This window comes from Manis javanica, chromosome 5 (genome assembly GCF_040802235.1).
Source record: "Manis javanica isolate MJ-LG chromosome 5, MJ_LKY, whole genome shotgun sequence".
Lineage (NCBI taxonomy): Eukaryota > Metazoa > Chordata > Mammalia > Pholidota > Manidae > Manis > Manis javanica.
The window spans coordinates 13,546,536-13,568,343 of NC_133160.1; the positions used below are offsets into that span (position 1 = coordinate 13,546,536).

At 51.0% G+C, this 21,808-nt stretch overlaps 1 protein-coding gene across 1 annotated transcript; it reads left to right on the top strand.

Moving 5' to 3' along the window:
• Nucleotides 1–2,313: 2,313 nt before the first annotated feature.
• Nucleotides 2,314–21,412, top strand: SDC4 (syndecan 4). Its single transcript, XM_073236554.1, has 5 exons — nucleotides 2,314–2,468; nucleotides 14,260–14,398; nucleotides 15,509–15,555; nucleotides 16,353–16,551; nucleotides 19,399–21,412. The coding sequence occupies exons 1-5, from the start codon at nucleotides 2,400–2,402 to the stop codon at nucleotides 19,548–19,550; spliced, it is 606 nt and encodes a 201-aa protein (XP_073092655.1). The 5' UTR covers nucleotides 2,314–2,399; the 3' UTR covers nucleotides 19,551–21,412.
• The last annotated feature ends 396 nt before the right edge of the window (nucleotides 21,413–21,808 follow it).

The following is a 21,808-nucleotide window of genomic DNA, read 5'->3' on the forward strand; positions in this document are numbered from 1 at the left end:
TTTACTTTCTATGACCCTAGACTGGGTATTACATTTTTCTATCATTACAGTTATCATTAGAATGCAATTGATCAGGATAGTATAAATGTATTACAATTTTTAAAAGTTCCACAAAAATTTTTAACAGCTTTATTGATATACAACTGAAAAAAAATAAACTACACATATTTAAAATGTATAATTTTAACATATGTATACACTTGTGAAACCAATCCTACAAACTTTGATAAAAACAGGTATTACACGAAAAAGTAAATTGAGTGATTTTCCTCCTCAATTAGTTCACACATCCCTGGGTGAATATTGCTTGTGTTAGAATGAGCTAGGTTTGGGCAATAATTATATTCTTTTTTTTCTTTTATTCCTATTTTTTCATTTTATAGTGATGTGCTGAAGCCAGCTTGTACTGGTTCAATTTTCAGGACTCTCGGGGTGGTTGTTTAAACATAACTATTACTAAAATTTAAATAATATAAACTTACAGTTAAGTAAATTGTATTAAAAACAAAGGCAGTATTCAAAACTCAGCACTTCCTAATTATTTTATTATATTTTATTGTTATTTATGCTCTTGATATTATTTGCACCTAATTGTATCTGTGTGGTAGAAATACTGCTCGCTTCTAACGAACTCCATATTCAGTGACTTCACATTGGTAGCTTGAAATGAGCCCTGATTGCAGTATTTACGCCACAGAAACTGGCAAATGGTACAAATTAACACTTCCCACCTCCCCCACCCTATTGTTAAATATTTACCAGCACACCACTCAAAGTTCTGAGAAACCTTCTTCACTTGAAGAAATTGCTGTAATGCAAGGAGTTTTGTTCATACAATGTGATGACAGATAACAAACCACATAGTGATCTATCAACAAGAATTGTATTAGCGATCTATCTACTGACAGCTAGATTAGGCCCTCCTTCAGTTCTGTGGAAAGCAAAGATTGCAACAACATTCTGACTTGTAAATGGATTTCTTATTCTGACATGAAATCCACTCAGTTTCTTGCTTCATTTCCAAATCCTAGGGAAGGGTATTGATAATTGCTGGAAAAAATTGCTTATCTTTAAATCCATCGGGATAAACATGATTAGCACTCCAAGCTTGCGTTACTGTCAAAGATCTCTGCCTAAAAATTTTTTCGTTCTTTGATAATAATTAAGGGATGGAAGAGAGCAAATCACTTCCAATTCTCCACTCCACAACAAATATGAATTCATAATATGCCACCAGAGGCCAAAATACTCTGTTTCTGATGCCATGCTTCAGGCTTAGGGGGAAAAACAAACAAATATGATTATGTAATATATAATTACGTAATGATTATAATAATTATATATGTAATATATATTATTGTATAATATATAATCATGTAATTATGTAATATATATTACATTATATACAATATATGCTACATATAGATACACAATATGTATCAAAAAGGGAAAGAGATTAGGCTAGACACCTTAAGGATTGTATCACCACCCCATGAACAGTTAGGAGGATGCAGGGGTAAGGCCGACACAGACTTTCTTTCACAAAGGGTGGAAGCAGATCTGAGAATGCAGACAGGCATACAGACCAGTTCTCAGGAGATCAGACTCTCCAGGAAGTTCAAAATCTGGAAAACGAATCCTTTAGAACAGTGGTCAGCCCCCCTAAGACCAGAAAGCCTGCTCACTGCTTGGTTGTTCAGTCCACTGCTAAGAATGGCGTCTACATTTTTTAATGGTTGAAAAAATATTCAAAAGTGAATGATATTCCATGACCCGTGAAAATAATAAGAAATTCAAATTTCAGTGTTCCGTACTGTTTTATTAGAACACAGTCATGCTCATTTCTTAAAGTATTTATGGGCTGCCTTTGAGCTACGACGCTATAGAGTTTGATCAACTGTGGCAAGAGAACGTAAGGCCGGCAAAGACTGAAATATTTAGCTTAAAGAAAGCATGCTGGCCCCTTACAACTCTCCCATTTGGGAAGTCTTACGAGGGGAGTGTACCCCGTTTGAAGAGGGCGAGTCTCAACTGAAGACTTCGGGCAAGTCCTTCCCGTCCGTGGGCCTCAGTTTCCCCAACTATAAACAGGGTTAGACGCAGCCATCTCTGGGGCCGTCTAGCAGGGGATCGAATGGGTCAGTAAAGAGCGCTGGGGCTGCTGGAGGACTGGGACTCGGGGTGGACTGGGAGCCGGCAGGAGCGCCCGGGGCGGCTCCCTCGGGGTTTCCAGCTCTGCGCGGGCGGCCGGGCGCAGCGCCCCGGAGGCCCAGATTTCGCGGGGGAATTCCGGGCGGGGAGCGGCGGCGGGGGCGGGGCGGGACCGGCCTCCGCCTATAAGAAGGGCCGCGCGCCCGCGCCGGTCACTCGCCTGCGCGCCCTCGCCGGACTGCGGTACCATGGCCCCCGCCCGCCTGTTCGCGCTACTCCTGCTCCTGGTTGGCGCCCCCGCCGCTGCCGCCGAGTCGGTGGGTGCTGGGAGATCCCCGGGGGGCGGGGGGTGGACCGGTGCCTCCTTTGTTCCTGGGGGCTTGGGATTGGGGGCCCTCCGGGGACTGCGCCCGCCCCCCCGCAACTAGACGCAGAGGCCGGGGAAACTTTGTTGGAAACTTGGCTCCGGGGTCCCTGGGAGGCTCCGGCGTGGGGTGGCTCCTCCGCGCGCCCTGCACGCCTAGCCTGTGGCTCTCCCGCCTCCCTCCGGCCTCGCCCCGCCGCGGACTCTAAACTGGGACGTGACTAAGCCGGTGTCACCTCTTCTCCCTCACGCTCTTGCCCCTTCCCTGGTGATCCTGGGACAGGCTCGAAGCTCTGAATCCTCCTCCTCGCTCTCTGCGGGCGCCAGGAACGAGCAGCTTAGAATCCGACCCGGCCTGGGGACGGGGGTGGGGGCTGCATGTACTTGGAAGGGGGAGGGGTTTAGGGTTCTTGCGGGGCCTTGTTCGCACACGAAAGAGTGGAGAAGCGCGTCCTGGCCTCACTTCTGGCCCCAGCCCTGCCACTGGCTTGTGGCTTAGGACAAGGACCTGCCCTTTCTGAGAGATTCAGTTTCCCCGTCTGCACAAAGGGTAGTGAGGCAGCAGGTGACCGGTGCTGCATAGGGTCCCCACTGAGTTGGGACTCTGATCTTTCAAGGGCGGATGGTTTAGGATCAGCACTTCAAGAGCTTAAGCTCTTGCTTTCTGTAAGAGTGGTTATTTCTGTTGAACTGCAGAGGGGAAATCAGAGCACCCATCTTGGGTGGGGGCTGGGGAGAGAAGGCCTCAGTGAGCCCTAAGAAGCCTCTCCTCACTGCTCTAGTTTACAAAGTCTGGGGCCACCAGAAGTGCCATTCGTCTCAGCAGCCACTTGTGGGAGCGGGGGTGGGCAATCTCATCTGGGAAGCTGGGGGCCTAGGAATTGTTGGGAAGCGATCTGTCCCCCAGGGGCTTGGGCTTTTTGTTCCCCCTTTGTGCCCTTAAGCCCCAGTTTTGTGGGGAGCAAGTTGGTAGAGTTAGGTCGTCAATGTCAATTCCTTTACGGGGCTCCTATTTCTCTGGGCTGACTTAGGGGGAAGTTATTTCTTCCCGCAGGCATCCGCGGAGGAATGAGCGAGACCCTGAGCAGTTACCTCCAGCACAGTTGTAGGGTGCAGTAATGAGAGCAAACACTGAGCACGGACGGACGGGGCGCCTGGCACTGTTCTAATGGCTTTCTAAAGGGTGTTTTAATGACCTGTCCGTTAACTAGCTGAATTCTGACAACACAGTTTACGATTCTTAAACTCATCAAGGCTAGAGAGGTTAACTAATTTGCCCAAGGTCACACAGCTCATAAGGGGCTGAGTCAGATTCAAATTTGGCAGTCCAACTTCCAAGTTCCTGCTCTTAAGTTGTAGTCTGATACTACTCTGAGTGGCTGTTGTGTCCCTTCCTCGGGTAACTCAAGAGTTTAGAATCCGTTGAGATTTTGGGCTGGCTGGTCTCAAGGAATTCTGAAGTGGAAGGAAGCAGAGGCCCAGAGTGAGGTGATGACTTCCCCAAACTAAGGACAATCTTGCCAGAAGGTTAGTGGCTGAGCCAGGACTCCAAGGCCAAGCCAGCCTAGTGCTGCTCGGGGGCAGGGCTCTACCCTGGGCCCTGAAGATGTGGAGGTGAGCAGCTGGGGAGGCGTGTGAAGGAATGCCACTCTGGGCCCCGTGGGTGGGCCAGCGTTTGGGAGAGGAAAAACCCAGGAGGTGAGCTCACTGCATGGGCCCAGTCACGTGCCCATGTGGGCACAGGGGCTGCTGAGTCTGCAGGTGCTCAGTGTGAGGAGCACACAGCTGTGTCCAAGAGGCAGTCCGAGGGATGTGGTTTGGAGGAAGGGGACTGTAGCAGCCCTGCGCCTGGTGACCCATCAGCTGGGGGAGAAGGCGGCCCTGAGCAGCTGCTTCCTGACAGGTGTCCATCTCTCCCATCCTGACCTCAGCGCTCCCCTTCCTGGCTAATGTCACAGGCCTTCCCCTTTTGGTTGGCTCACAAGGCTTCCCCTTTTGCCTCCTTGCACCCTTTCCTCCCAAGGTTGTAGGTGGAAAAATCAGAACTAGTCACAGCTGGGTTAGATAGAGATCTAATCCATAGAGATGACCCGTTGGCCTTTTCTTTTTGCAGGTGGAGAAAACTGAGGCCCAGGGAGAAGGGTTTGCTAAAAGAAGTTATGAGTTACTGAGTGCTTTCCATATACCAGATGGTGCATTTTATCCTCACGAAAAGCCTAGCATGTGGGGCTTATATTGTGCCCACGTTACAATGAGGGGACCGACAGAGGTAAAACGGTACCACTTTGGGGTGACAGAGAGCATCCAGGCCACCAGAATCATGTCCAGTGATTTAGTCACCCCCAATAGCACTATTGAAGTTTAAGCCAAAGGCCTACCCTTCCCTTGGGTGGTGCCCCCCACACCCCAGCCAGGTGCCACAGATTTAGGCAAGGGAGTCCCGGCTGAGCAGCCAGCCTTTTCTCTTTGGTGGGACTTGCCACCCTAAACCAGTTCTTCCTGTCCAGCTGGGAGCATTCCCCTGAACGGCCTTCCTGCCACTCCCTCCCTGGCCAATTAAAGGCAGCCTTGTTTTGGGAGCCAGACCCCCCCCACCAGAGGTGTTGCTGCCCAGGGGCACAGCCCCCTGACATGGCACCAGGCCCAGTCCATTCTGGGGACATGTCCCCCGCCCTCTGGCCATACTTTAGCTTAGAGATATTTCTGGTCTTTTTGAGAATTCTCTCCTTGATTGTGCAGAAGGAGGTGTGGACGGAAGCCCAGGAGGTCTAGGACCCTTTGAGTAGCCAGAGAGCTCTTTGGAATTCTTAGAAGCACAGAGAACTATTTGGTTTGGAGGTCTTTGTGAGGTTGGGTCCGTTTTCCTCTCTGAGTTGACATCTCCCATCTGTAAAAATGGGGTCAACCAAATGGCCTTGAGAGTCCTTTCCAGCTCGGATATTCTGTTAATAATTAAGTGCCTACTCTTTCAAAGGGACCATGGAAACCATAAAGACATCTAAGGCATTACCTCCCTTAAAGAAAGTTATGGTTTGTGAGAGAATTAATATCATATGCACCCAGGGCAGGAACTCTGCTCTATTCATTTTTAGTGAAATAACCTGTCCCATAGTTAGTACTCAGGAAATGTTTGTATGATGAATAAATAAATTCATGCACATAACTTCATTCTGAAAGGTACATTGAGGTTATTTATTACTAATAGAAATGCCTCCCAGTGATTGTAAGGTAGGTATCATTATCTGCATTTTTACAGGAAACCGATGCTCAGTGGAATGTAGTGGTTTGCCAAGGTCAGAACCAGGTCTGTCTGATAACACAAGGTGTTTGCTTTGAGTGTCCTCCGAGAACATTCCAGATGAGGGAATTGGCTGGGTTTTGAGGTAGATACCATGGATTCTACTTCTCAATTGCTTTCTGGGTGACCTTGGGTAAAGATGACCTATCTTTGGGTCTCAGTGGAATTGGCTGGATTTAAAGGTAGATACTACTTATGAATTGCTGGGTGACCTTGAGCAAGGATGACCTATCTTGTGGTCTCAGTGTCCCCAACTCCATAATGAAGAGGTTGGACCAAAGCCCTGCAGGGTCCATCTGCCCTGAGACGCGCTGGTGGAGGGAGGGCAGCTTTCTTGGCCTCCGTGGTAAAGAGGCTAAACAAGAGAAGTTTGGAGAGGGGTGGAGGGGGGCTGACATTCAGCACCTGCCACCCACAGCTCCTAGGAACAAGGCCTTTCCAAGGACTTGGAGTGCTGAGCCGGCCTAAATGATTGCTGGAGAGACAGACCGGGCTTTCCACCCCAGTTGTCTCTTCAGTTGAACTGGCTTCTAGTTGTCCTCAGCCTTCTGGACTGGTGGGTGTGATTTCCAAATGACTGTTTAAAATTGGGAAGGGGGCTGGACAGGTCTCTGAGTCACTGGAGGACAGTAGTAGCTGGCCCGCCTGACTCACCCATTTCCTTTCAACCTCTTGGCTGATGGGATGGCCCTGCTGGGAGTGTTGGAATGGGCTCCAGGGTTTTACCTTTTCTTTGAGGGCTTATTAAAGATAAGTGCTTGGGAGGACACACAGGAAAAATTAGTAGTCAACCCCAAACCTTCACGGGGCCTCACCTGTGTGTGGACTTTGACACGGTAGAACTCATCCAGTCCTCCAAACTGGTCTGTAGACTTCTGCGGGGCAGGTAGTGCTTTTTTTCTCTTAAAGCAGAACTGAAGCTATAGCTGGTCTGAGCTCATAGAGTAAAGCTGGCACAGGCCAGCTCTGATTTGACCCCAGCAGTCTCTGATTTTTCTGATGGCCTTTCTTTGCTTCCTGGGACTGACTAGAGAGTGTTAGAATGTTGGTTGGTTGGTTTGGAGTTAGGCAGCCCTAAGTCCAGAGTTCTGAAGTCCCCTTCCTCCTACACTGGCTCTGGACTGGTCACTCAAACTCTGAGGCTCAGCTCCCTGGTCTGTGAGAAGATGGGCATTGTGGTGAAGCTTGTGGGAGAAGACAGGTCTGCAGGTGAGGCTCCCAGTAGGTGCCTGGTAGGGAGCAGTTCTTAGTGACAATACCCTTCTTTGCCCAGGCCACCTGGATGCCAGGTGGTCCTATACCTTTGAGGATCCCACCTCCAGGGCCCCTGGAAGGCTTTTTCCCTTCCCCCAACAGCTGCAAGTTGGGAAGGGAGGAGTCGAGGGTGGAGCTGATGGAGCCCAAATCTGCTATTTGTGTTTGTCTTAGAAGTGGGCTGTTTGCTAATTATCAAATGGGTTTATATTTAAACAAGAACCAGTTCTTGGCAGCCCCACCCCTCCTGCTGGGATCTATGGGAACCCCCAAAGGAGTAGCTTGCAGCCTGGAGGGGGCAGGGGAGTTGCAAAGGGTATGGGACCACCAGGCCCCTTTCCAGGACTAGGGGGTCCCTCTCTGGAGTTGGAGGGGCACGGTTTCTGGTCCACAGAGGCTGAGTGAATTGCAAATAGTGCTCTGGACTTAGGGGGCGCGTGTGATGGTGGACCGAAAAGGTAGTGTTCTGAAGAGCTAGCTTTCACCGCAGGGTGCCCAGAGAGGGGAGGAGAAGGCACGTGTCAACAGTTGGGGCCTGATTAACCTAGAAGTACAAGGAATCTGTCTTCTTGGGCCGGTTTGTTATTAATGCGCTGATGACATTTGTGCACAGTTCCTCTGACCCTCTGCTGGAGGCTGGGTGACAGGGAAGGGGGTACGTTTCACAGCCAGAAAAATCTGAGTCCCCATCCCAGCTCTGCCCCTCACCCAGGGACATGCGGTTAATAGATTGTCACTTCCCTGGTGTGAGCTCCAGTGTGTCCTCTTTAAAACACCTGTATTGCTCCAGGGTCATAATCAGTATTTGGCAAACTCGTATAGTGCTGGCTTAAGTTGAGTTTATTATTAGCAACTAAACAAGGGCTCTTAACCAGAGTGTGGCTTTGGGGAGGTGGTGTCTGTGTGCACCTTGAAAATGTAAACCGATGGTTAGAGGTCTTGGGGTTCATAACTCTTAATCCTTTCCAGAGCACTGGAGGAGTTCCCCAAAAGATTATTTTGTGATCTGAACAGGTCTTCCCAGTTTGGCCTTGTACAGCCCCCTCTACCTGCCTGATAACCCCCACCCACCCTGGGCCCCACACCCCTCCTCACCCTCCGCCCAGCCCCTCCCATTCAGCCCTCCATTTACTCTGCCTTTTCCTGTCCCTCGGCCTTCAGGCCCTGAGCTCAGCTGCCCCAGTTTTCTCTGGCACCATAGAAGAGGCTGCAAGTCAGGTGACACCTGGGGTAATGGAAAGAGACGCAGAGAGCAGCTGGTATGTGTGGACAAAATGACTTGGTGGGACCTGGCTGGTCAGTCAGGCCTGCGAGGCTGGCTGCCCCACCAGGACCTCAGGGCATGGGGGCAGGGGCGACTAAGGGCTGGTCTGGTCACCTGGAATGGGGACACTCCTTGCCTCCGGGAAGCCTGGCCAGGAGCTGTCGGTGGGGCCGAATGACCCGGTCTGGAGCAGTGGCTTCCTCACACTGGGCAGGGGCAAGGAGGAGGAGGCTGGGAGGGCAGGAAGCCAGCGTCCAGGGCTGATAGGTTCAGTGGAGACAAGGCTATCCGACTCCGCTGCTGGGAACATGGGAGGCTTGTTTACCTCCTTGCCCGTGGGTCCAGCAAGGACTTGGGATCCGCTGCCTAGATTCCAAGCCCCAGCTTCATGCCCTTCTGTGTCTGCAGCCCGAGGGGGCCAGGCCCCTCCCTGCTGTCTCTAGCGGTAATCGGAGCAGCGCCCAGCTTGGTTACGGGTCTGGAACAGAGGAGGCTTGTCTCTGTGAGAGCTGCCTTTTACAGGTGGGGAAACCAAGGTCCAGAGAGGGTATCTCTCAAGGTCTCCTGGGGAGTTAGTGACAGGGTACTACATCAACCCCTGGCAGGGGGATGACCAGGCTTCACAGAAGCACCCCACCCCCACTCCTGTTCTCAGCTGGCACCCCAGGATCCTTGCTGTGGGAATGGGCTGCCCTGAGGGTTGGTGAAAAGCTGGCTGCTAGCAGTGCCCAGCCTGGCTGCTCTCCTGAGTGATTGTGTTCAGAGTAACCCAACCTCGGAGTGGGCAGAGCGAGACATTTGAACCTCCATCCCACCCCCACCCCACCCCCATCCCCAGACCTGGCTTAACCCTTCAGGTACCAGAGCAGCAGGTGGTGGATTGGTATATGGTTTCTTTCTGCCTTCTAGGTATTTTTTTCATCCCCCTGGGAGGTCAGGAAATACTCTGGGGATACAGGTCCCCAAGAAGAATTTCAGGTGTCCCTGGCCACTGCCGTTTGCTCCTTTTAGAAGAATACAATTGTTCTTCTCTCTGCCTCTGTGTGCTTAGGACAGGTGCTCCACATTGTACCACCTTGGGCAGATGTGTGCTCATCTTTGGGTCTTTTTCTCTTGAACAGTCTCAAGAGACCAGATTGGTTGCTGAAAAGTCTCTGGTCTCAGAGTCAAAATAAATACCATTATTGAGTACATCCCTTCATGGTTTGCAAAAAACACCTCCCCATTCACCGACCACCTTCTTTGTAGCAATGGAACTACTTCTGCAGCTTTTCCCAGGCCTCTCAGGCCCTCTGAGCACTAATCCCCTTAGCCAGAGTGAAGGAGGTAGAGGTTAATAATAGCAGCTACTCACTGAGCACCTGCTGCGAGCCAGGCCCAGGGCTGGGTCCCTTACACACACCAGTGCATTTCACTTAATCCTCCTCATTCTGCAGATGGGATGGTCCTGGTGACAAAAAGAGGAAACAGGATTTGAGATGGGAAGTAACCTCCAAGGGCCGTAGAGTTAAGTGGGAGAACTGCAGTCTGCTTGCGGGTCTGTCTTTACCAGTAGCCACTGTGGGGGTGAATCCTTTGTTTCAGATTCCTAATCGTGGCTCCCAGGTTTTGCACAGTCTGGGGGATCTCTGACCCTTCAAAAGGCGGCGGGGGGAGGACAGTGACTATCAGTGGCCCTTCCTGGGGATCTCCTGCTGGGATCACTCTGGTGGCTTCAGTAGTTGGAGCCCAGGGTACTTGCCATCCCCACTCCTCCCCAGTTTGGCTTGCCCAATTGTCCTTCGAGTCCCATCTCCTGAAAGAAGGGTTAAAGTGTGTCCCTGACACTGTCTTCCCTGGGGAGGAGCCAGGTGGGGGGAGGTTCTCCTCCCTGTTTTCCTCCCACCCGTTCACAGTTAGCCAAGTCCTGACCCTGAACTTCTCCCTGGTGCCCCAGCCAAGTTGCTGTTCTTTTGCTTAAGCAATATCACTTTCACCTTTGTTTACTCCCTGGCGAGGGGCAAGAGTTCCCGGGAACCTGGCCTGGCAGTGTGGGCGGTGGGGTTGGGGTGAAGTGGTGAAGTGTTGATGGCACTGAGAAGTTAGGTTGTGGCTAAGGCATGGTCTTGAAAAAGATCTAGGTTGAATCCCAGCTGTCGCTTTCTAGCTGTGTGACCTGGGATGAATAACTCAGGGAACCTCAGTTTCCTGCCAAGGCTGTTGTACCAATAAAGTGAGTTCATATATCGAAGCCTCACTTGGTGCCTGACGGTTAGTGGGTACCATGCTAGTCACCCCAGCCCGTGCTTGTCCTGCTGACTGAAGCTGCAGGACTGTGGCAGGGTTGGTCATCTTTCCTGAATGTAATGCCTCTCTCTGGTCTAAGGACTGGTTGGAGAATGTATCTGGCATGATAGCTGTAGCCTGTAGATTCACTGAGACCTGGGAAGTGGGGAGGGTGGACAAACCCAGCCCAAGAGCCAGGAGACCAAGGTTCTCAGCCCAGCTGTGTTCCAGCTGCTTGAGTGAACTTGGCAAAGTCCCTTGTCTTTCAATCTGTTTGCTGAGTTGTGAGATGGTTGGGCTGTCTGTCCTCAGAAACCTGTTGGCAGGTGTGAGTCCCTTTAGAACAAAACAGCACCCACCCTTTCTTCTTTTCTCTGGGTAGTTGGGGCAAGTGTCTAGCATCTCTAAACCCCCAGGCATCAGGGCAGGCAGGGTCTGGGGGACCCAGGCCCACTGCCTTATTCACCTGGTGGTTTCTCTTGTGAGTCTGTGAGGACAACAATACAGGGAGACCAGAGGGCCCAGGGGGTGCCTGCGCGTGCAGATGGGTGGACAGATGTTTCCCGGGGCAAGGGTGGGATGAGCCCAGCACAGACCACGTTGTTAGCCAGGAGTAGGGTCAGGTCTTTCTCTGGTCAGGGCTGGGCCTGGCTCCTGGATGGCCTACTTGGTTCTTCCAAGTCACCCCAGAATGAATGGGCCTTGTCTGAAAAGAGGGCTGGGCAAGGATGGCTGGAGGTGCAACCTTCCACCTCCCTACCCCTGCACACAAATGGGGGTGATTGCCCACAATCCCACGAGCTTGGTCCTGTCTTGCTGGCTACCCCCTTGGGAATTTCCCTCTTGTCAGGGTCATGGGCACAGAAGGGGCCAGGGACAATCAGAGGGGATGCCTTGGGGTTGAAGAAAGGTTTAGTTTCCTGTGTTCTCCCATCTGCACACCTCACAGAGCTTCTTCCAAGTCCCTTGCCTTGCTGTGGGAGAGCACCTAGGCTTACCTAGGGTGGTCCTTAGGGACCCCAACCTTTTCGAGCACTGGAATGGGTGTCTGATGGGCTCTGATCCTGGCCGTGCCACTGACACCCTTGGTTATCCTCTTCAGGAACCTGGAATAAAAATTGAAGGGTTGGGGATTACCAGGCGACCACTAAGAGGGCTAAACTGGGAATAAATCTGGGTTTCAGCCCAGGTTTGGTACTTGCTGACTTGACTCCAGGATCACCAGACTGGCCTCCTCTCTTGGTCTTCCCATTTCACTAATGCCAGCGTTATCCGTGCCAATCAGCATGCTCTTCCTGTGGGATGTTTTGAAACACCCCTGAGCACTTTCACATACTAAAAGGCAGGATGTGTAAACAACCTCCCATGGCTCCCGGGGACAAAGGGAGCTGGGGAGGGTCTCAGCCTGAAACAGCCCATTTGGAGGACTTTGGACTCTGACTCCCCACAGCCTTCTGGTCTCCAGGCCAGGTCAACAAGTGGCCATGTACCTTCTTGCTCTCCCGGTCTGGGTTTGACCTTCACTTAACAGGGCCCCCTTCTAGCGTGGGTAAGTGGTCACTCTGTGTACACATGTGTTCATGCATGTGTTTTTATGTATGTGGATAAAAACTCTGGTAACCCAATCCTGGGTTCTGGTCAATGTGGCCACTTTCTGCTTCAGTGACCTTAGGCAAAGAACTTTACTTTTCTGAGTCCTTGTTTCTACTTTTGCAAAAAAGATCTATTTGGAGGACCTGCTTCATGCTAAGTGCTTAGTTCGGTAAGTCAGGGAGATCCTACTGTCTCAGATTTGGGGCCCCAGGGGGATTTGCAGCAGAAGATGGGGGTAGGGATACAGGGACCTCACCCTGGGGACAGGCAGCTTGCACAAACATGGAGGAACCTTCCTCCTGAGCTGCCAAACCAAAGCCACAGGCACGGGGCTGTGCGGGGGCTGGGGCTGGAATTCCAGCGCCAGCAACTCAACAGCTCCTGATTCCAGAGTCATGAAGTCATCCCTAACCAGGGCTTAACCCCTTCTGGCTCCCCACCTCCCTGGGTGCCAGGGGCTCAGCCGCAGTGCTCCCATCCGGCAGACAGGAAGGGGCTGCCTGCCCACCGCCCTCCTCATGGCCTGACTCCGCTCCCTTCCGGGAATCCGGCAATCCGGCAATCTGGCAGGTGGAGGGGGTGGAAGAGGGCACGACAGTCTGGTTTTGCCTGCCTTTCCCCAGAAACCTGTGGAGGGAGTCCAGGAGGAGGCTGGGCCTCTCCCTTGAGGGTAACCTTGTCTTAGGAATGGATATTCCTCTCAGGCTCCCTCCCATCCTGTCACCAACAGTCTCAGTTGGGTTAAGGACAGCCTGGGGCAGTCAGAAACTGACACTGGATCTCTTGCCAGGCTGTTATGTGGCTAAGTCACTGCATGATCTTGGGCAAGTCACTGCTCTGTTTAGGGCTCAAATTCTCTCAATTTATGTGAAATGAAAGGACAGGCTTCTCCAGCTGGAATTCTGTGGTTCTGAGCAGAGCACCCCCACACCCACAGCAGTCAGGGGCTCTGGGAAAGAAGATGGGACAGACTATCTTGGAGAGGGGTATGTATTAAATTTCATAGAAACCCCAACTCTTCTGGCACATAGTAGGCCCTTTAATGTTTGGATAAATTTGGGAAAGAATGAGTTTGCCCAGGGCTGCTGTCCTGGAGGCAGACAGAATCCAGGAGGAAGGGTGGTACGCATTCTGAATGATTCCTACTCTCTCCAGGGGCTGGGCGCAGAGTAGCTGCTGTACCATAGGACCTCGGGAAAGTTCTCTGCCTCCCTGGACCTTTGATACTGCTCAGTTGGGGTGGACCTACTAAGATTCTGCTGTCACCGGCCAGGTCCCCACAGGATAGGGGCTGAGTGACACTTGTGGATGCAGAGTGGAGGGTCTGTGAGGGCAGGAACTGTGCCTCTGTGCCCGCTGCAGTGCTGTGACAGTGCTGGTGGCGGACTGGTTCCATGGGAGATGTTTGGAAGGCTGAATGAGAGAACGTGCTTTGTGCACTCTTGAGTCACCAGGTCTGGGCAGTGCCCTGACCTGAGGCTGTCCTGGGATGTGGGTGAGCCAGCCCTGCCTGTCCCAGCCCGTCTGACTCAGCTGGGAAAGGTGTCCACAACTAGGCAAGACCAGAGCCAGCAGCCCTCTCCCTACCGTGGCTGAATCAGCTGTGACTGCATCATAGAAGCCTGGAGGATCCCACCGGGGGCCGGCCTGTGTGGATGGGGCCTCTGCCTCTGAAGTCAGGCAGCCCTATGCTGATCCTCACTCTCTCAGCTGCTCTCTGTGTCAGAAGGAAGTACCCGGTTTCCTTGGTTGTAAAATGGGGCTAAAGACATGCCTTTAAAGTTGTTAAGAACAGGGCCTGGCACATAGCAGGTACTTAGTAAAGGTATCTACTGATATTTATATTCTGATTATTATACTTCATGGTTTTATTAGCCCAGGATGGAAAATAGACTTAGGCCTAAGATCACACAGCAAGTCAGGAGCCAGGAGGGGTTCAGAACCCAGGTTGCCAGGCTCTGGCTTGACCCCCTTCCAGTACCCCAGGTCACCTTCCGGAATGCCCACCTCACTGCCTTTCTAGGCTGTTGTAGGGGCTATTGGCTGATGCATCTCCTTTTTTCACCCTAGATCCGAGAGACCGAAGTCATTGACCCCCAAGACCTCCTAGAAGGCCGATACTTTTCTGGCGCCCTACCAGATGATGAAGATGTTGGGGGTCCTGGACAGGAACCTGAGGACTTTGAGCTGTCTGGCTCTGGAGATCTGGGTATGAAGGGTGTGATGTGGCAGCCCTGGGGCGTGCGGCTGGAGGGAAGGTGGCCTCACCAACTAGGGGAGGTGACCACACTTTGAGATGTGGATTTTTGTGGGGACTTTTCTGCATTTCCCTCCACCCTCAGTAAAGGGGAAACAAAGGTAACTGGATTGACCAGTTACCTAGAGACCTTCCCTGGGAGAGTTTGTTGATTTGAGTTCATTTGTAGCTCTAGGTGTTCCAAGCACCAGCCTGGACCTGTCCACCTATGGCCAAGGGCATGGCGGGGGTGGGGCTGAGGTGGAGAATAGTGTTTTTCTTCCTTTGAAAAGCGAAAGGACCAGCTCAGAAGCCTGGGGGCGTGTGTGGGCAGAGATATGGGTGGGGAACTGAGAACAAGCCCCTGCTTCAGAGGGGGAGGGGAGTAGATGAAGGCACCCAGGCCTCTTGGCCTGGCCAGGGGCTGGAACCCCTCATGGTCTTCTGCGACTTCCGGGGCCCTGGCTGCTGGGCCAGACAGAAATACTGAGAAGTGTCCCTCCTGTGTGCCGGGTGGTGTAACGATCTGAAAATTGAACTATTGCCCTGAGTTCAGACTGCCATTCTGTGACCTCGGAGGCTTGGTTTCCTAATCTGTAAAATGGGAATGGGAATGACAGTACATCAGGGTGTGGGATCGGGCTGAATTAAAGCTCTGGGCACATACTAAGTAAATATTTTAACATTGCAATTTCTAGTATTTAATATTATAATCTACAGCCTTCTCAAATGAATCTCCTGGAGGTCTCATTAAAGATGATTCTGGTTGAATGCACCCTGACATTCTGCATGTCTAACCAGCTCCCAGTCCCTGGCTCCACACTTTATTGATCAAGGGTTTGGTGCTGACAGAGCATCTGCCCAGATCCTGGCTCAGCACTCCTGTGAAAGAGCCGGGGAGGCGGGTCTTAGGAGCTCCATTGTACAGACAGGTGACTGAGGCTGGGTGTGAGTGGTTGCTTGCTGGACTCAGCGTTAGGGGGCCAGTTGTAAGTTAGGGCTCCCACCAGCCGTGGCTGAAGAGGGGATCATCTATCTAGGGGTAACTGACCTCACGCTCACACAGCCTTTCTGACCTTACAGATGATTCAGAGGACCCCGAGATCTCCCCTAAAGTAATCCAGCCCTTGGTAAGTATCTACACGCCTTTCCCTCTCCCCACTTGCTGCTCTGTAGCACTTGCTGAGAGGGGCAGTCTGAGGGGGGGGGTCTGACCTCACCCTGCAGGAAGGTATTTATTTGCGACCTGGGGCTCCTAACTGGGCAGCGCAGGCCCTCTTCCCTGTAGTGATAATCACTGGCAACACCTAGTGTGTTGCCAGCACCTTTTCTGTGCATCTCTAGGTATTTCCCAACACTCATATCAAATTATGTGTATATAGTTCTGTGTACTGCAGTTTTCACTTACAGTAGTCATGAGTATTTCTCCAGGTAATTAAATGTTCCTCCTATTCATTTTTATAACTAATCGTAGCTCACTTGGTTCCCCTTAGTGATGCAGAAGTTCTTTATAACTTTCTGATACTCCAGAATTACAACACTACAGCAAGCATCTTTTACACAAATCTGAGCTCCTTAGGATGGAATCCCATAGGCAAAATTGTTGTCTCAAAGGGCAGGTTGTTTTTGCAGTTGCCAAACTGCCCTTCGGAGTGGTTCTTTAGAATAACCCACTGACCAACATCGGCTTCCCTGTGCCCGTGGTTACACTATTCGTTCCCCATTTGGGACAGATCTACTAGAAAAATTGAGGGTAAGGATTTGACAGCATAATTGTTGAGAGGCTGTTGCTGATTTCTGCCCGATGACATGGTTCAGCCAGTGAGATGCCAGAACCAGTCTCCCCATCTGTCTGACTGTCCCTGTTCTCTGCCCTGGGTCTCTTCCCAAACCGTGCTGAGTGTTGTCTCTTCTCCTTCCCCCCCAGGTGCCTCTAAATAACCACATCCCTGAGAGGGAAGGGCCTGGCAGCCAGGTCCCCACCAAACCCCAGGACCTGGAAGAGAATGAGGTCATTCCCAAGAGGATCTCACCATTTGAAGGGGGCGACAATGTGCCCAACAAGGTGTCCATGTCCAGCACTGCCCAGGGCAGCAGCATCTTTGAGAGGACAGAGGTCCTGGCAGGTAAGGTCCAGTGCTCCTCACCAGGCACCTCAAAGGGGAGAGGGCTCAGTGGGCGACAGTGCTGAGGCACACGTGCCTTTAACTCCTTGGTACCCTTTCTTTAAGGCCACAGGGTGTCCCGGGGCCTTGAAGGACTGCCCCTCCCTGAGGGGTGGCTCTGGGTGTGCAGCCTGGTGGAAGGGGAAGAATTGCCTCTCAAAGGCTTCTAAAGAATAGAGTGAGTCATTCAGTGGCCTTAAGACCTTCTCTATTTTCAAAGCACTTTCACAGCCTGGGTTTGGCACCTGGGGAGTTAATTATTAAAAGTTAACTTTCCTTGAAAAACATCCCTTAAACGCCCAGAGGCACCTTTGAATTGGACTGGCTAACCCCCTCCCAGCTGCTCTATCACTTAACAGCCTTGTGACCTTGGCTGAGAAGCTTGCCAACCTCAGTTGATGAGATGAGCCTCAGTTTCCTTCTGTGGAAATGGGTGCAGTGATACCTCCCTGGGTTGGTAATGACTCCATGAAAAACAGAATCTGAAACAACCCGGCAAACTATAAAGGGCTTCCCTGATTTGTTAGTATGATCTGATTGACTCTTCATTGGTCCTTCATAGTGCGTGGCATACTGGGAACCTTCCTGTGACAGGTTAAGAAACTGAGGCCAGGAGAGGTTCGGTGTTTGGCCTCAGGAGAGAGCCACAGGGTTCTTGACTCTCCTGTGCTGTGGGGAAAGCTCTGTCCCAGGGTGAGGCTTCAGGAGGGGCTCTTTCACACCTGGCTATTGAGCCTTCATCTGGAGAGGTGACGGGCTCCTTCTCTCCTTCCTGGGCAGCTTTGGGGGTCATCCCACGGAACTCCCTTTCTGGCCCATTTTTACAGGCTGAGGGCCAGTCTGAATAAACCAGCCTTTAGAGTGGGTGCCCTAGGCTGTCTGGGTTACTCCTGTCTCCTGGTAGCCCTCTGGGCCCTTGAGGTACAGGAAAAGAGCCCCCCATGCCCTGCCTCAGGTTAAGGATTTTCCCTCCCTGTTGCAGATGAGGCTCCCTGGGAGTATAAACCCAGGTGACTGGGCCCAGCTCAGCCCTCACCCCGGCCTGTACTTGGGCCATTCTTCTTTTTTTTTTTTCAACTTCACTACTTTCTGTGTGATGTAGATGGTGTGGGTACTGCTGGATCCTGAGAGATCTTTTAGTCTTGTAAGATTCACACTGTTTAGAGATATTTTAGAAGCAAGGCCTCCCCGTCTTCAACCACAGAGTTTCACTTTTAGCTGGCATATGTAGGCATATTAGCATACGGTTTTGCTCTTAGCAACTAAGGGTTCTACTGCTTTTAAAGAAACATTTTAAAACCACTGATTTAGTCCTAGCAACTGTTTCTTATATATGGGGAGACTGAGGCACAAAAGAAGCCAACTACTTGTTTTGGGTCACATAATAAGAGACAGAACCAAAGCCAGGTCATCTCTTAAATCTTCCATCTGAGAATTGTACAAGTATAAGATCTTCATGTGAAACGTTAGTTGTTGAGCCAGCTGAGGCAAGACCTTCCATTCCAGTAGCTTCTAAACGGCACCTGGGAGCGTCTCAAGCACTTGGTATGCTATGTGATTCGTGTGAGTCCCCACAGCAACCCTATCAGACAGGTCTGGTCATCTGTATTCTTACAGATAAGGAAACTGGGGCCCAGGGAGGCCAAATCATTTGTCCAAAGTCACAAGACCAGGCAGTGGTAAGACCTAGCATTTAAACCTCATAAATCACTTCTGACCTTGTGGGAAGTCCCAGCACAAGCCATGGGCCTGATTGAGGAGCTGGGGTCCTCAGAGGGCAAGGGAACAGGAGCAGGAATAGGGTTGATTCCTATTATTCCATGTGCTTTTCCTGGTATTTCCTGGGGACACTTTGTTGCTGCATTAAGTGTAGAGTTTTAGCCAAGAAAGGACCTTCTTGATTCCTCTCTGCCCCACTGTCCCCATTCTGTGCATAGGTTTGGAATATGCGCAGGGACAGAAAATAAATCTTCTTTTCTAAGTAAGACCGACTTAGGGAACTCAGTCTGCCACCAAATGGATTGTGTGAAACATCCCTGCCCCCTCCACAAATGGGAATGAGCTATTCAGGCCGCCTGGCACAGTGCAGAGACCAGACGCTCTCTCGGTGGTTAGAGACCTCCAGCTTCCTGGACTAGCAGGTGCCCGGGGGTAGCGCTGCTCTCTAAGCTGGGCTGTGAGTGCCATTTATGAAGCACTTAACCACTGTGCCAGGCCTGATGCAGCGTGCTAGGGACCCAGAGATAAACCATAAAGGTTTATAATGAATGTGTATTGAACATATGCTATGTACAGTTCTAAGCACTTTAAGTGGATTAGTTTGTTTAATCCTCAGGACAAACGTATAAGAAAGGTACTATTATTTCCATTTTGCAATGAGAGGGATTAAGGAACTTGCCTAAAATCACCCAGAAGCAGAGGCCTGTCTAGGTTCGTGCGCACACAGGGACAGCCACGGGGGGCGCTGTGCTCGGGACTTTCCAGGAAGGATGTGCAGGGGGGTTTCCTCAGCCTACTGTTTTCTTCTTGCTCCTGGCTCAGTTAGTGCTAAGCTGTTGCTAGCGAGTTGCCTGGTGTGCAGGAAGAGCCCGGCTTTGGACTCGAGCAAATGTGGGTTGGAATGGTGGCCTTGCCACTTGAGCTCTTTGGTCCTCAGTGACGTACAGTGACCCCCTTCTCACAAGTGAGGTTGTGCCCGGCACAGGCAGTGGTGATGGCGAGGACCCGGCTGTGAGGGACACTGGGAGGTCGTGGCAGTGCCCCGAGGTCCTGATGAGCAGCTCTCATCGCCCCCCGCTTTCTCTGCAGCTCTGATCGTGGGTGGTGTCGTGGGCACCCTCTTTGCTGTGTTCCTGGTCCTGCTGCTGGTGTACCGCATGAAGAAGAAGGACGAGGGTAGCTACGACCTGGGCAAGAAACCCATCTACAAGAAAGCCCCCACCAATGAATTCTATGCCTGAAGCTTCCTTTTGGGCACCAGCTTGGACCTCAGGGGGGAGGGAAGCCAAAGGATTTGGAGGGGTGGGCATTAGAGGGGTGGGGGGCAACCTAATACTGACCTAGCAGCTCTGATTACATTGTAAGGAACAGAAACGAGACTTCACCCTCCGTTGCTGCCCGCCTCTCCTTGATTCTCTGGGCCTCTGATTTGTCCTAACAGAAAAATGGGGTTAAACTTGGCCTTTCTGAAGGCATGTCTGGGATTGGATCATTTCTTAATCTTCCCGATTAGAATCCAGGCCCGTCTTAGGAGCCTCTGCTGAACAAGCCTCACCCTGAGCCCACTCCGGAGCTGTTGGGAGTCCCAGCGGCGGCCTTATCCCTCCTCCCTTTCACAGTCTGTTCCTCTACCTGGAGCTGGAAGAAGGAACTAGAACCATCTGCACCTTGAGATGTGTCCGTCAAAGGGCACGTGTGACCACACTACAACAGTGTGTGGTATACCTTGGGCCATTCTAGGCTCTTTCAAGTGACTTTTGGAAATCAACCTTTTTTATTTGGGGAGGGAGGGGAGCTAAAAGTTCATACTGAAATGCATTTGTAGAACATTTGTAAATCTATTTTTAGTGGGGTATTGTTTTGTAACCGTTCATTCCTTCCTGCAGAGGCTCTGTGCCTGACCAGGAGCATGGATGCTAATGTGTCCTTTGCCTCTTGCATGTTTCCATAGCATCCACTGAGTGTGTATTTAATGGTGTTTTGCTTTTGTTTCTCAAAAATGAGAGCAAGAGTCGGATATATGATTTCTATTAATTTTTTAAAAACTTATTTATAGCCTCAGACAAGCCTCTCCTTCTCCCTTCCTCTTTTTCTTTAAATACCCTCCCCAACCTCTTTTTTTATTTTTTTGACTTCACACTCCCCTGCTCACATTGGCCCTTTCTGTAGCTGCTTCCTCTGACAAGTAGCTGTTGCTTTTTGAAACATATTTTTCTAGCAGATTCCAAACTATAATGTAGGGGATGGTGAGATATTTGTGTCTCTTTTCTTATAATATATTGTTATTATTCCTTGGCTCTAGAAAAATAGATAAATATATTTTTTCAGGAGATAGTATGATATTTCCCTTTTGAAGTTTGGGGGGTGGTTGAGTGAGTGGACTTTTGTGTGGCTGAGTGGCGTTTGCCTCTCCTGTGCTTTCGTCATGCCTTCTCCTGATTGGGCTGGAATAGCTTCTGCTTTGAGCCCAGCTGGTGTCCTTTTATTTGCTTTCTCCAAATTTAAGAGAAAATGAGAGAGCTGTGCTGTCCAATATGGTAACCACTAGCCACATGCAGCTATTTAAATCAATTACAATTACATAAAGTTAAAAATTTATTCTTCAGTCACACTAACCACATTTCAAGTGCTCCGTTGCCACCTGTGGCTAGTGGCTGCCGTACCGAACGTGCAGGTGGGGGACCGTGTCCGTTTATCAGACAGCCCTCCTAGGGCTCACACCGGGCTTAACGAGTCACAGCCCTGGCTTTGCTGGGGTGACCTTTGTCTCCCCGGGCAAAGCGGAGGGTGGGAGGGCTGATGAGGCCCCAGCTCTGCTGCCTGTTATCTGCGACCCTCGTCTCCAAGGAGGCAAGGCCAGGGGGCTTAGCCTGGGCAGGCGGCATCTCCTGACCCCACTGGCTGGGGTGGGGGAACCACCTTCCCCCCCTGTACCTTTCACCACCACAGGCCGGGGGCCCAGCTGGCTGGGCCCTCTTATCCCCCCCATGTCCTTTTCCTCTGGCTATGTTGGGAGTGAGCACCTTGTCTTGTAGCCACCTCATACTGTTGTCTGTTACTGAATTTTTTGATAAAAACTTAATAAAACCAGGTACTTTCCAGACTGCTTGCCTCTGTCATTTTAGTTTGTAAATCATCCTGAGTTTGACCTTTCTGAGTTCCCTTGATGTTAGTGAAGCCAAAGATAATTCCCTGTGCAAATGCCCTTTGGGGTACCAGACACCAGAGACAGATGTAAGAAGCCAGAAAGGGCCTGAAGATGAGGGAAGAATGAATGGGCTCCTTGTGGCTTGTGAGGCATGTCACCCCACCTCCATGCTTTGTTTAGGTGTCACCATGTTTAAAAAAAACACACAAAAACCCTTGGATTAGTTGCCAGCTATAGAAATGAGGATGTTTCCCATAAAAACCCAGATTCCTCACGTCCCTTGGGAAAAATTGAAGATTTGGCAGCTCTTGGGCTCCATGGCATCGACTGGGAGTTGCTAACGGGCAGGGG

Bases quoted from the DNA above. Each gene is read 5' to 3' on its own strand.
- SDC4 (XM_073236554.1), top strand. From the start codon at position 2,400: ATGGCCCCCGCCCGCCTGTTCGCGCTACTCCTGCTCCTGGTTGGCGCC. The intron at 14,399-15,508 runs GTATGAAGGGTG...CTGACCTTACAG, and splicing joins GTCTGGCTCTGGAGATCTGG to ATGATTCAGAGGACCCCGAG. The intron at 15,556-16,352 runs GTAAGTATCTAC...CTTCCCCCCCAG, and splicing joins CTAAAGTAATCCAGCCCTTG to GTGCCTCTAAATAACCACAT.